This window comes from Drosophila montana, unplaced genomic scaffold, assembly GCF_035044405.1.
Source record: "Drosophila montana isolate Dmon_TW-CO22-7 unplaced genomic scaffold, ASM3504440v1 contig_3240_1, whole genome shotgun sequence".
In the NCBI taxonomy this organism is placed as follows: domain Eukaryota; kingdom Metazoa; phylum Arthropoda; class Insecta; order Diptera; family Drosophilidae; genus Drosophila; species Drosophila montana.
The window spans coordinates 99,409-112,434 of record NW_026998122.1 but is presented as its reverse complement, the minus strand read 5'-3'; the positions used below and the strand labels follow the sequence as shown (position 1 = coordinate 112,434).

Below are 13,026 nucleotides of genomic sequence, written 5' to 3'. Positions count from 1 at the left end.
CTGATGAGGCTTTGATTTGTGGCCAACTCCAGCTCCAGCTCGAGCTCCAGCTTCTTGGCCAGGCGCAGGTCCAGAGCAACTGTTTAGCCACATACTCAGCGTAGTCCGCCTTCTCGTACTTGTGGCAAAATAGTTGGGCCATGTTCTACACAATTATCTGTTATTATCGAGAGTTTTCAGTGGTTCACTGCTTTCTGTATCTTCTTCTTCGTGTTTTTTGTTTTTTTTTCTGCGACAATGACATCTCTTTGTTAACTGCTCAAGTCGGCCCCTCTCTGCCCCCGCCCCCCTTGCCCTTTGGAGCAACCGTTTAGGCCAATTCTTAAAAATAGCAGCTGCCTCTGGAGATGCAATTGCTGCTCCATCCAGTCGCTAGATCGATCTGCTGCTGAGGGAGAACACGTGTCTCTGGGCGCGAGTGTAAAGGCCAGCAGATCACGTTGTTCGACATGGATGAAAACATTGCAGCGAACAGAGGAGCACTTCTCGGGAAGGGAGCAGGACCTAATTTACAAAAGTAAGCCTAGATTAGTCTAAGGCAACCTACTAATTTTTGTTTAATTATTAGAAGGAAGCTATAACAGATTTATAAGAAATCTGAGCAGAATATAGTTAAAAGTTGCCCAGTTTTTAATTTTGAATTGAATTTTAATTTTAAAACAATTTTTTATATTTTTGTAAAATAAGTAAGATATAGAAAGTATGGAAAATTCAGAGATGAAAATATTTGAAAGTTTCCCAGTTTTAAATTATAGAAAAATTTAGTCTTTCAACAATTTTTAAAATTTTTGTAAAATGTAAATAAGATTTACATTAAAACAGAAATTGATTTTAATAATACGAAAACTAGTTTCATAGTTCGGCAAAGTATTCTCCCTATTGCTCTGAGTTTTTTTCAAACTTCTTTACAAGTTGATATCGATATATTCCCATGTTTATGTTATCGATTATTACGTGCAATTGCAACCCAAAAGCCCGACAAAAAAATCGTCTCTTTGACTAACGTCCGATAGATAGAAAAGAAAAGGTCTTGAAACAAACTTCAGCAAGGCTGGCATGAGACTTTAGCCCAGACCTTGCGTCTCTTCACTGGACTATCCTTTGTATGAAAGGCATGTTATACAGAAAAAAAAGTAACATACTCAATGTAGTCTTAATATATGAAAGAATCAAATAGAGTAGCTTACCGAATCTTTTGACCAAGAGCTCTTACCAGCTCTCCAGCCATAGCCTGGCACTGGAATAAACCAAGAGTTAGTTACATCATGCCAATGCTTAGCCAACTATTATAACATTAAAGATAACATAAGCTTTCTAAACTAAATATTGTTCAGTCAGTTTATCATTATGCTTTAAAATTAATGATTAGTTATTTCACCCCACACACTCTATAATTCCCAACCAGTTCCTTAACACAGTTCTCTCCAGATTATTTTTTATTTGCCCTGATATTACAAAAAAAAGAAAAGAGACATAGAACTTTAGTCGAAAGGCATTAGCCAATAATTGTTTCTGCTTATAAAACTTGACCTACGATTGATAAACTGCACAAAAAATGCCAAAAAAAAGAAGTTAAATAAAGGGGAAACTTATGAATATTATTACAATTTGGATAATTGCCCTGGCGCGTCGCGGATCGAAGCCCAAACTTGAAGGGCTCCGCTGGAAACCGTTCGATGCGATCGATTTTTAGGGTCAGGCCGAGTCGCGTAACGCAAAAACGGGACAACTTGAAAGGATCGCAGAACCCGTGGACTTGTGCCACAATATTTTGGGGCAATGATTTACGAGCTGTTTCGTTGGTATGACGAAAATTGTCTGGCGCTGTGGCAGACACAAAGCGGCTAATGGCGGAGCGGGAGGGGCAGGCACAAATCAATAAATTTTATTTTTCGCCTCTTGCACTTGATTATAAAGCCCGGCCCTGATAATGCCCAGCTCTTGGCCAAGCTCTGAGTGCAATTTGGCGCTGATTGTTGTTTATTAGATGATTTCAATTTCCTGTTGACCTTGTCGAAGTCTGCCAGCAAGCCCAACACACAATTGTCGCGAGTTCGCTGCAGGGTTTGAACCAGTGGCTCGCATTTCAAATAGAACTTGGAATCTGGGGTCGAAATGGATTGCAGCTTTTTATGTAAGCCTTTTGAGCCTAGATGAAACTTGGGAGATAGTTATAGTATATGTTTCTCTAGTTCTGTGCAGGGTTTGAACCAGTACTTTCCAAATGCATAAGCCATGGTTCGAAGCCTGGCTCGTCTCACTTTTTCAATTATTAAATAGAAAACGTAGCTTGGAATCTTGGAGCTTGGAAGCTTAGATGAACCTTGAGAGATATTTCTGTTGCTCTAGTTCTGTTTAGGGTTTGAACCAGTGCGTTCAATTTTTAACCAAATTTTCCGAATGCTCTTGTTCGAAACGTGGCTTATCTAAATGATTTTATCTGAATATAGTTTATTATATTTTCTCATTCGTCGATATTCGTTAGTTTAGAAAAATATCTTACAAATATTTAACAAGAAATCCGGGTTAGAACCGGCTTGCAGCCTCCCATGAGAACCTTTTAAATCTAGTTAAAACTTGAAAAAAAAAAACATTAATATATGTTTCTCTTTTGTTCATTCCAGATACCGCGAGGATGCGCTTTGCTGGGGCGACAGGTGAGCTTTCTGCCACGCCGCGGGCCACATTTATCGGCTAATTTAATTTATTTAGAAAATGTCAACTTTTTCCCAACGCGCTCACTAATCGAATATTCAACAGATCCCCGAAGCTAAATGCATTTCTGTATCTGTATCTCTAACTCTACCTTTCTCTCTCTCTCTCTCTCTCTCTCCCTCTCTCTTTCTCGGTTAACAGAAAGTCCATGGAGGAGATCGGAGCCGCTCAGTCCTCGGTGAATGCGCGGTAAGTGTTAATGTTACCGTAAACGATTCTGCAACTCTCTGCCCCTACCCCTACCCCTGCCGCTGCCCCTGCCCCCGTCCATCTGCCCCTTTGGCAGCGCCACTTGGCGACGCATTTGTTAGCATAAAATTATTGAATGCCAGGCAAAGACGTCGCCAACGTCGCCGCCAGACGTCAAAGGCGCATGTCGCATCTATGAGATACTCGGACTCTGACTCGGACTCGGACTCAGACTCGGACTCAGACTCTTGTAGTTGTATCTGCAGCTTAGCAGAAACCGTTGCTGTCAACATTAATGTGTTGATCTAACTGCAGGTGCAACAACTATGTGCCCCAGCTTGCAAATACTTACGATTCAAGAGAAATTTTGTACCTGTTTAAAGGAATATTTATATGAACACGTTTTTTACTGCAGCCTATTATCTTGATTTTCATATACAATAATATGTTGACAACATTTAATTATTAATAATTTGATTTAAATATATACGATAACTAATATATAAATAATTAATTAAGTATTATTATTTATATAATATTTATTAAATTCTTAATTAATTAATTAAACTGAAAATTTTTAGCTGATCAGGAGAATATTTAAATAAAAAAGTTGTTTAATATTATTTAAATAATTGATTATTGATTTTCTTTTATATTTATATAATTATAAAAAAATTAAATCATAATATTGTACAGTAAACACTTTTCCTTATATATTCTTCTGATCATTTTCTCTTTTATCAATTAATTAATTATTATATAAATATTATATATATAATACTAATTTAAAAAAAATTAAATTTAAAGCAAACAAGAAAAGAAAATGTATATTAAGTAAGTGAAAGACTAAGCACCAAGGAAACTAAAGCAATATAACTTTGTTATACTCATCGAAACTAAGCTGAAATTTGGTATACATTCTCTTTAAACTCTCCCCGACTCACATACCAACTTTCAGCAAAATCGCTCGAGAGTTTCATAAACTTATAAACTGTTCTCTGGTTAAGGAAGTGTATTAATAATGCGGCTAAGCTGAAGTTTGCGATTCGCAGTCGCTTTTGCGGCTGTCAGTTGGTGCTGTTGCTGCTGCTGTTTGTCTGTTGTCTTGTTCTCGTTGTTATGACATTTTACATTTTTAATGGGAATTCTCACATAAAAAGTACAAATATCAGACTAATTGGATTTATCTCGAGGCTGTCGCGCGTTGTCACACTCTTTTTGCCATGCTTGGCTACTTGCCGGAAGATGTTGCACGCATCAAACGATTCGAACGTCTAAACATATTCTGCCGACTCGATTCTCGATTCTCGATTCTGTGCAACTTTTCTAGCCGGGCTCAGCTTGTTGGCAATTAGCACAGCCAGGCGGGCGACCAGGGGGACGACAGCCGTTGGGCTGATGCACCCAGCGGCAGTCCCAATTCCAGCCCAAAGGCATCTTTCCAATGAATCGATCAACAACAACAGAAACAACAACAAAATGGACAACGACAACAATGTCGCAATGAGGCAAAGTTGCATTGCTTAAATTGATTTCTGCAATTAATCGAACAACGCAAATGACAAACTAAAAGCCAGCAAAATCAACTCACAAAAAAAACAACAAACAAAACAATCCCCCTTCTCCCCTTCTCCCTCTCTCCCTCTGGCATGCCGGGAATGCACTTTGCTCCCGAACACGCTTTCAGCCCGCTTCAGGACAAGCCGCTGTTTCCTTTTTTATCTGTTTTTCTTAAGTTTTTTTCCAATTCATCCTTCGATTTTTCTCCATTTTTTTTGTGCGTCCAACTGTCACGGTCACGACTGCGGGCTGTTGACTCTGCGCTCATAGCACAGTGATTCGCAAGTCCATTTTATTTGTGACTACAATTTCGCTTATTTTATTTCATTTTAATAATCAAAGATATTTATTTAAGTTATGTTTACATTAAATTCTTGTCAAGATTGGGAGCTAGAAGTTAGGTTTGAGAATCAGGGCTGCATTAGAATCAGGACAGCAACAGAATCAGGGCTGCAACGGCATCAGGGCAGCAACAGAATCAGGGCTGCTAAAGAAAATGAATGGTCAGCTTTTCTTTTAATGAATCGAAACAACTTTCCGCATTTATATTGGGTTCGTGTAGCAGGTTTTTCTGGAACCCAAGAGTTTAGTTTTAGTTTAAATATTGAAAATATTGTAATCCGTAAATATTTTCATATACAAAATGAGGGCTAGATTCGATTCGTACCCAAAAATTGGCATCTACCGAAAAAGGGATGAATGCAATAATTGGGGCAAAGTTGTTTATACTTTGTGCAGGGTCTTCTTTAAAATTTTCGTCTATACTCCTACCACTGTGCTCCTCAATCAACTCAATTTAAATGCAATGCAACAAATCAATATTTTGGCAACTGTTTAAAGCGATCCCAGCCCAGTGTGCGGCTGCTTCTGGGCTGGATCCTCGTTGCCAACTACGTCGTCTTCTTCTGGACTAGATTTACCGAGTTCTTTCGGTAGGTGCAAGAATATTAATTAATAATTCCGATCACAACTGCGCACTTTGTGTCGCCGCAGTTGACGGCTACGGTTCGGCATGCGAATTATTTGCTAAATACCAGAAAAGTGAACGATAAACAAGCAGATCGCTGCGAGCAGAGGCGTTCCAAGAGGGGGGTAGCTGTGGGAAGGGGGTAGATGTGGGGCAAGCAACACTTGACGTCTCGAGTTTGTTTTGGCTTTCGGAGCTAATTTATGGCTCAAATAACGGCGAGCAACAGAGTCAACGATCGACGATCGAAGATCGCTTTCAATTAATCAGTTAAAGTGGCAGACATAATCATATATATATATATATATATATATATATATATAGTATACTTTATAACAATTAAAGTTGATTTGCTGTTTTTGAAAGTTAAATCGGGCTTGGAATGCGTTAAACGATGTTTAGCTAAACTGAAATCAAGATATTATAGAAAGAATTTCAGTGATAAATCAGTGTTTATGTTTATTAATGGGCAGCTGTCAGTGTTGGGTAATTCGATTAGACAGCGAGAATTCATACCAAATATTCGCATACTAATATAATTATTAAATAACAAAGAGTAGAACAAACAAGCTTCGCTCTTTTAAAAGCTCTCTCTTCTAATAATCATTTCCGCATACTTTTTCTCCTTACGCTTTCAGCCTTTTTTCACATGTTATATCTACCAAATAGGCATTAGTTAGTATCAAAAAAGGACAATAAAAGTGTCTGCATGAATTTTTATTAAAAAATATTACCGTCCACTTTCCAAACGAGATTTCAATTCCAAAAAAGAAGATCTCAAGATCACATCCTGCTTATATTTGGATTTATAGCAGAAATTTGGCCCTGCCACAAATCTCCATTGAAATCGAAACCCTTTCCACAAGTCCGGCCTGTTGATCCTTCGAGCAAGACCCAAAGTCCAACTAATACATTTCAAGTGATCTTCCAGTTGATCTTGCAGTTCATCATCTGGTTAAATACAAATTATTACGCCCCAGAGGCAGAGGCAGGGGCAGGGGCAACATTTTGTGGTAGCCAGGGGGCATCTAGTATATGCATTTCTCCAGAAGCACGCACAGTGTGATAGAGATCTAGCTCTCAGCTCCCGGAGCTCGAATGTCTCCAATTTCCAGCCGAATGCCGTCTCGCTCGCACACTCGAACTCTGCGCTCTTTTATTGCTTAATTGTTTGTTTGGGTTTGTGGTTTGTTGTTGCTGTTGTTGTTGCTTTTTGTGAATTATGAATCGTTTTGTGTTTCGATTGTGTAACAGGGCACAAGAACAGTTATGGTACCTTTCACAGCGCCATAAAATCCTCGCCTGCCAGATCCTACACGCTGATAATGCGCATTTCTCTGCTACTCGAAGTCACAAAAACAAAAAAAACGAGCGAGAAAAAAGAAAGAAAGAAGCAAACGTTAAAAAAACGAATCATCTTGTTGTGTTATTTTATCACCTGTGTCAGTTTTATTGCTTTCTCCTGTGGGCTGCTGTCCAGAGCAAAAAGATCGTGACAGATCAGCGATCGCGCCTAGTTTATTGCTTCCTCTAAACAACTGGGTCCTCAACTGGAACTGGAACTAGCAATGCTGACTGCATCCTTGAGCAGGTTTTCGAATTGATTTATCGATAAGTTTATCGATCGATTTGCTTAGAACTTTTAGCAGCAGTTGGAACTGCAAAAGGAACTACAAATTCCGGCAACTGAAACTGGAACTAAGAACGTAGACTTCACCCTTGGGCAGCTTTTGTTGTTGTTGTAAATCAAAGAATTGTCTTATCGATAAATGTATCGGTTTGTGGCTTGATACATTTAATCGCTTGGCTTAACAGTGAAGACCAAAACAAGACCATGGTGTGTGAGATCGATACATCAATTTATCGATTAGTTTATGGAGATCCTTAACTGGAATTGTAGCCATATATATGTATATAGAATAGTTGCAACATTCTTTTATAAGAACGAAACATTGAATCGATAGGTTAATCGATAAAAATTGCTCAAACTGTAACTTGAACTTCTAGTAGCAGAGAAGATTAGTTAATCAGTTGATTGATAAGTTTATCGATAGATTTGGCCAAAAAATGAAACTAGAACTGTTGCTGCGGAACTTTTGTTATATCGATAAGTTTATCGAATAATTTGGGAAAACAAAAAACAACACTGCAACTAGAACTTTTAGCTAAATATCTTGTCACCATGGGCAACAATTGCCTTATCGATAAATCAGTCTATCGACTTACCCATCGATACTTAAGCATTCGATAAATTTATCGAACAGCTAAATGATGTTGGCAAACGCCAAGTTCTTCGTTTGTTTGTTTTGATTTTCGCAAATCACGTTGCCCGCTGGCCCGTTGGCTATTTGAAATGGATGCCTCGTGTGTCCGAGAAAACGTGATGGATAACTGGCAAGTGGCGCCTCTCTTGACCAGCTCACTCACTTGGCGCTTCTTCCTGTCTGTGTGCGAGAGAGTGAGGGAGAGAGAGGGGAGTGTGTGGGGGGAGGGGGAGGGAGGTCTGCCAACTGATTAGAGGGAAGCACTTGCATACGTGCCGGCCACAACCGACCGGCCCCATTCATAAAGTCATGCAACAATTGGCAGCCGGAGCGAACGGCTCCTGACTGGAATACACATTTCGTGTGCGATATACTATATATATATTATTTTAGCCGGCGCGTTTTTCAAAAACCAAAACCAAAACAGAAACTGAAACCGAAACCGAAATGAAAACTCAAACTCATGTCCAATAGGTCCATCAACAGCCGCAGCACGCACTCGGCCGGGCACACGCACCTTTATATGGCCAGGCCGCAGTTGCTCAGACTCTTGACTCCAGCTCGGGATACAGTTTCTCGGGGACGGGGGGCGAGTGGGCGCCTCGCACGCATCGTTGCACGTTCACGTTTGCTTCCACGTTCACGTCCACGTCCACGTCCACGTCCATGGCCATTGTCCTCGAGGCATCATCCGCACGCATCAATTTCCCGACCTACACTGCACGCTCGGCTCCAGCTCCGTTCAGGCCAATTGCCAATGTCTGGATGTCGTTTTCGGTCTGGCCGCTGTCTGCACGTGGATTTCGATTTCGATTTGTCGAATCGGCTGCTAACCGGAAGCGCAGCGCGTTCATCGGCGTTCCACGTTCACGTTCGATTTTTATGGCAAACGGGAACGGGCCAAATGGGCAGCTGGCGTTGAATTTTAGTTCCTCATTCATTGTCTACGCCTTCACCTAAACACACACACGCACAGGCACACGCACGCCCACTGGCATAGCGCCACCCACGCACCCCGCACCCCGCCCCCCGCCCACAGTGCAGCGCCTGCCGCGACTGGCACTTGGCACGTCTCCTTTTTAAAATTCACAATTGCCGCCAGCGACGCGTAATTGTGGGAGAATTCGCTACGCCAACTTGTCTGCCACTGACTCTCCTCTCTCCCCCCCCCTCTCTCTCTCTCTCTCTCTCTCGCTCTCCTACTCCCTCGGCCACTCTCTTTTAACTCTGCAACTGGTCTCAAGAAATCGATCACGTTTCTACACATGTTCAACTTACGTTACGTTGCGCTTACGTAATTTCTGAAGCACAGTTACGAGGACGTGGCAAAAACAAAAAAACACAACTACAAAAAGTGCAAGTCATTGATTGGGTGCTCCAATTAGAGCAGGCAAAAACAATCGATAACAACGGAACTGGAAAAGATTAGAGAAAGTGCTCCAATTATCGATTAGTTGCAATTTATATATAGATAAATATATAATATATGTATATAGATAAAGTCAATTTAGCAATATCTTCGGTGGTTTCCTGTGCATTTTGAAATAATAATTTACCTCGGGAACCATATTATTTTTGCCTTTTAAAAATATCAACAAAAAAATCTATGTGTGATCTAGCCTCATAGAGCAATACGAAAATGAATTTCAACATATTTTGGTAATTGAAAATGCTGTTTTTTTTTAAACAAATCCTAAAACTTTTTAATTAAAATTTCTTTCTTAAATTAAGAACTGAATCTAGAAAGTAGAAAAACTTGGGATAGTTTTGCAATTTTTTTATTGATTTGAAAACTTTTCATTCGAGAAAAAGTTAGACAACCTATGTTATTTTTCGTGATAACTTTTTGTTCTTAGCAATAGCTGAAAAAAAAGAAAACTTCTGGAAAAAAGAATATCTTTTTCATGCTTATGTACATATTTGACAGAATTGCGGAATTCTTGACTTTGTCTCCGAATGTATCGTAATGTATTAATTATTTGTACTGAACATATAAAAAAAAAATTTTATTTTTATCAATTTTTTAGGATATTTAATTCATTATCATACAAATATTTATATTTATATGTACATAGGTACACATTTATATATAAAATAATATAGCTAGTTGTAGTAAGTACATATATTTTTCCATGATAGCAAAAATGTATTGGTTCTGGAAAATTTATCCATTACTTAACACTTTTTATTTTCACTGTGCACACTGGATGCCGGTTGTTACTGTTTGTGGCTTTACTCAGAACAAAATGGCCGACGAGAGACTTTCACATTTCGTGTTGGCCCATTGATGAAATTAAACAATTTCTGGGATTGCTTGAAAATGATTATAAACGCATAAAAACCAGGCGCAAAAGTAAAATTCAAGCCGCTCGCTGTCGATGTGCGAGGACGGAATAATAAAAAGCACCTCCCCTTCCAGCGAATTGTTGGCCAGCGGAAAATCCTGGCCCAGAGCTACCTGTGTCTCGCCCCCACGAACACGCACGCAGGAAGGGCTCGTTACAGCCGCTACTCCTGGCCAGGCTCGGCTCCAACTCCGAACTTTGTTGGCTTTGTGCCTGCTCCACCATTGGCATCTTGTCATTGGCATTTCGGTCACATACACAAACACACATAAAAAGCGAGCGACAGACAACAAAACTCCCACACGAGCGCAGGCAGCAGGCGAGAGAGAGCGAGAGGCAAACAGCCGAAAGAGCCGCTAAACAAATTCCCAAATGTGTAAAGAAGTAAACTAATTGCTGCGCGTGACGCAGCCCCAACGAAAACTGTGGATACCAGCTAAGCAGTATATAAAAGAGTGAGAGAAAGAGCCAACGTGTCGGCACTCCAAGCCACTGCATGCGAGTGCGTGCGTGTGAGCGAGCGAGCAGGCGAAACCAGTTTTAGTTTACAATACAAACGTCTGCACGTACACATAAGCGCACACATACTAGCATAAACATACAAAGGCAGCTGCGCTGCTTTGCTCAATGCATGAGGCACGCTCTCGCTCGCACGCATTGCTGTGCTCATTTGGTATGCGCGCTATGTTGATTCCGATTCGACGGCAGTCACGTCCCGCCCATTTGCACGCACACACACACACACACACACGCGAGCGCACACACACAACACCCACACTAGCGGCGCTGACTACAGAGCGACGGCGAAACGAGAGAGCTTGCGGCGAATTGGAGCGTGAGGCTGCTTAAAATGCTACTGGTGCGCCCTGTACATGACCAGGCGCTGTGTCAGGTGCACACACACACACACACGCACGCACACTGGCGCCGCTGCTGCTCACGTTCGTTGGCTCGCTCGTTGCTTGTCGCTTCGGCTGCTTCGTGTCGAGTCAAAGATGTCACCCCCAAAAAATAGTCTAGCTGTGTGCGTGACTCTCTCTTGCGCTCAGTGTGCGTGCGTGTGATTCTGTGTGTGTGTGTGAGGGGGTCTATGGCAGCGCTGCCTTTTTTTGCCTTACTTTGGTTTTGTTCGTGACGTGAACGTGACTCTGAATTATTCTGCACGTATTCGTCGCCCGCAACGGACGTACTACGTAAACACAACTCTCGTAACGCGCGCAGCAGTTCTAGTTCGTCAGCTTCTGCTTCTGTTGCTGCTGCTTCCTCTTCTGCTTCTTTTACGTTACTTTCAACGCCGTTTTACTGCAGTTTTCACGTACGCTGCCCGGCCGTGCAACTGTAGCCGTATCCGTATCCGTGTGCCTCTATACGTGTGTGTGTGTGTGTCTGTGTCTGTGCGCCACCCTGTGCGTGCGTAATTGGCGCCCATTTGTTTGCAGGCCGCGACGCGTCGACTATCAGCCACGGCTCCAGCTCCAGTTCGAACTCCGGCTGCGACTCCGGCCCCAAACCCAATCGCGCTAACGGAACCAGAGCCCGTCCAGCCGTTCAGTTGGCTGCTGCAATTGCGCCAGCGACGTGCCGAACGCTGCTGACGTGCGAATTAACTGGCCGCCAAGTCGATTGCACGCTAATTTGAATGCCAATCGAAGCTGCGCGCCTGACGGACAGCCAGACAGTCAGTCGAATCGTCGACGTTAGTTTTACGTGCGTATTGCGCCCACGCGTCTACGTGCGTGTGCGTGTGTGTGTCTGTGTGTGTGTCCGGGTCCAAGGATAATTGAAGACAGCAACTGACACGTACGCGTGCTCCAATTTGCCAGACAGACAACAACACGCCGCAAAAAGGATGCGTCGTTGACCTCCTGCCAGCCGGCTGCGTGTGTGTATATCTGTGTGTGTGTGTGTGTGTGTGCGAGAGTGTGTAAAGTGTGCCAAAACAAAACAAAGCAAACGCCTCGCACCCCCCCGACAGCCGCAAGTGCAATACAGATCTATTGAAAATGTGCCAGTGTTAGTTGAGTGCAAGTTAAGTGTTACGTTTATCAGACAAAACCCTTTCGAGGACTACCGCAAGCCAAGTGCTAAAATGTTGCCCTACCAGGCGGTGGCCATGGACTATGCCGGCTATCAGCGGCAGCCCACGCCGGGTCATCCCGGCAGTCACATGGTCGGCTCGCTGGGCATGTCGGCGGTGCCGTTCAGCCACTCGTGGATGGTGCCCACCCAGGATCTGTGCGGCATGCCGCCCTACAACAAAATGCCCAATCAACATCAGCCGGGCGCGCCAGGAATGCACTCTCAACAGCAACCCATCGAACCGGGGTTAGTTGACACGGGGTAAATTACAAAACCTATATACAAATACATACTAAATACTAATCAAGTGTTTAAATAGTGCCTAATGCATAGTGCTGTAAAATGTTAAGTGACATACGAAAATTTACAAAGTTTATGTCCTGAAATCAAGCTATAAATCGCAGATTTCTTGTGGTACTTCGAGCTAGAAGTAAATCCAGGCTTTTTCTTATATCATAGCTCGAATCTTGCAACAGTTCGTATAAAGATTGCTCTATGTCAGAAATGTCCCCAAAACAATTATTATGCTTGTATTATATCCATTGATATTATAAGCCATTGCAATGTCTTGCCTTTTATCTTATATTTTAAAAAAACACAAACAAAAAACCATTAATCTTTTCATTAAAGTGTATTTCTATGTAGAGTGAAAGCTTTATAAAGGGACAGCTCCTCTAGGCGAACTTCATCTTGAGCAAGCCACTTTTTTAGAGCCAATCTTAAGTCCCATTTTCGAATAAGTTCCTTTGTAGGTCAGACGCTCTACAAAACCAACCCGAGCACTATTTTGTGTACAAAAACTATCCCTAGAGCGCCTAACGAATTTTTCCAGCACACAATAACATACAAAAATTGGACTTAAAATTGATATAATAACATGAAATACTTAAATACCAAATGTCCATTT

The 13,026-nt window shown here is 41.8% G+C and overlaps 1 protein-coding gene across 7 annotated transcripts in view; it reads left to right on the top strand.

The window, feature by feature from the left end:
• Positions 1 to 13,026, top strand: part of trh (trachealess) — a 36,637-nt gene that overhangs the window by 9,538 nt on the left and 14,073 nt on the right. For 3 of the 7 annotated variants that reach the window (XM_064690216.1, XM_064690223.1, XM_064690215.1), the window contains exons 2-3: positions 2,625 to 2,657; positions 2,857 to 2,904. In XM_064690216.1, the coding sequence (XP_064546286.1) occupies positions 2,625 to 2,657; positions 2,857 to 2,904 (81 nt within the window). Of the gene's footprint in view, positions 1 to 2,624; positions 2,658 to 2,856; positions 2,905 to 11,220; positions 12,381 to 13,026 lie in introns of those variants that run through there. The other 4 variants (XM_064690219.1, XM_064690218.1, XM_064690224.1 and 1 more) reach the window with 3 other exon arrangements.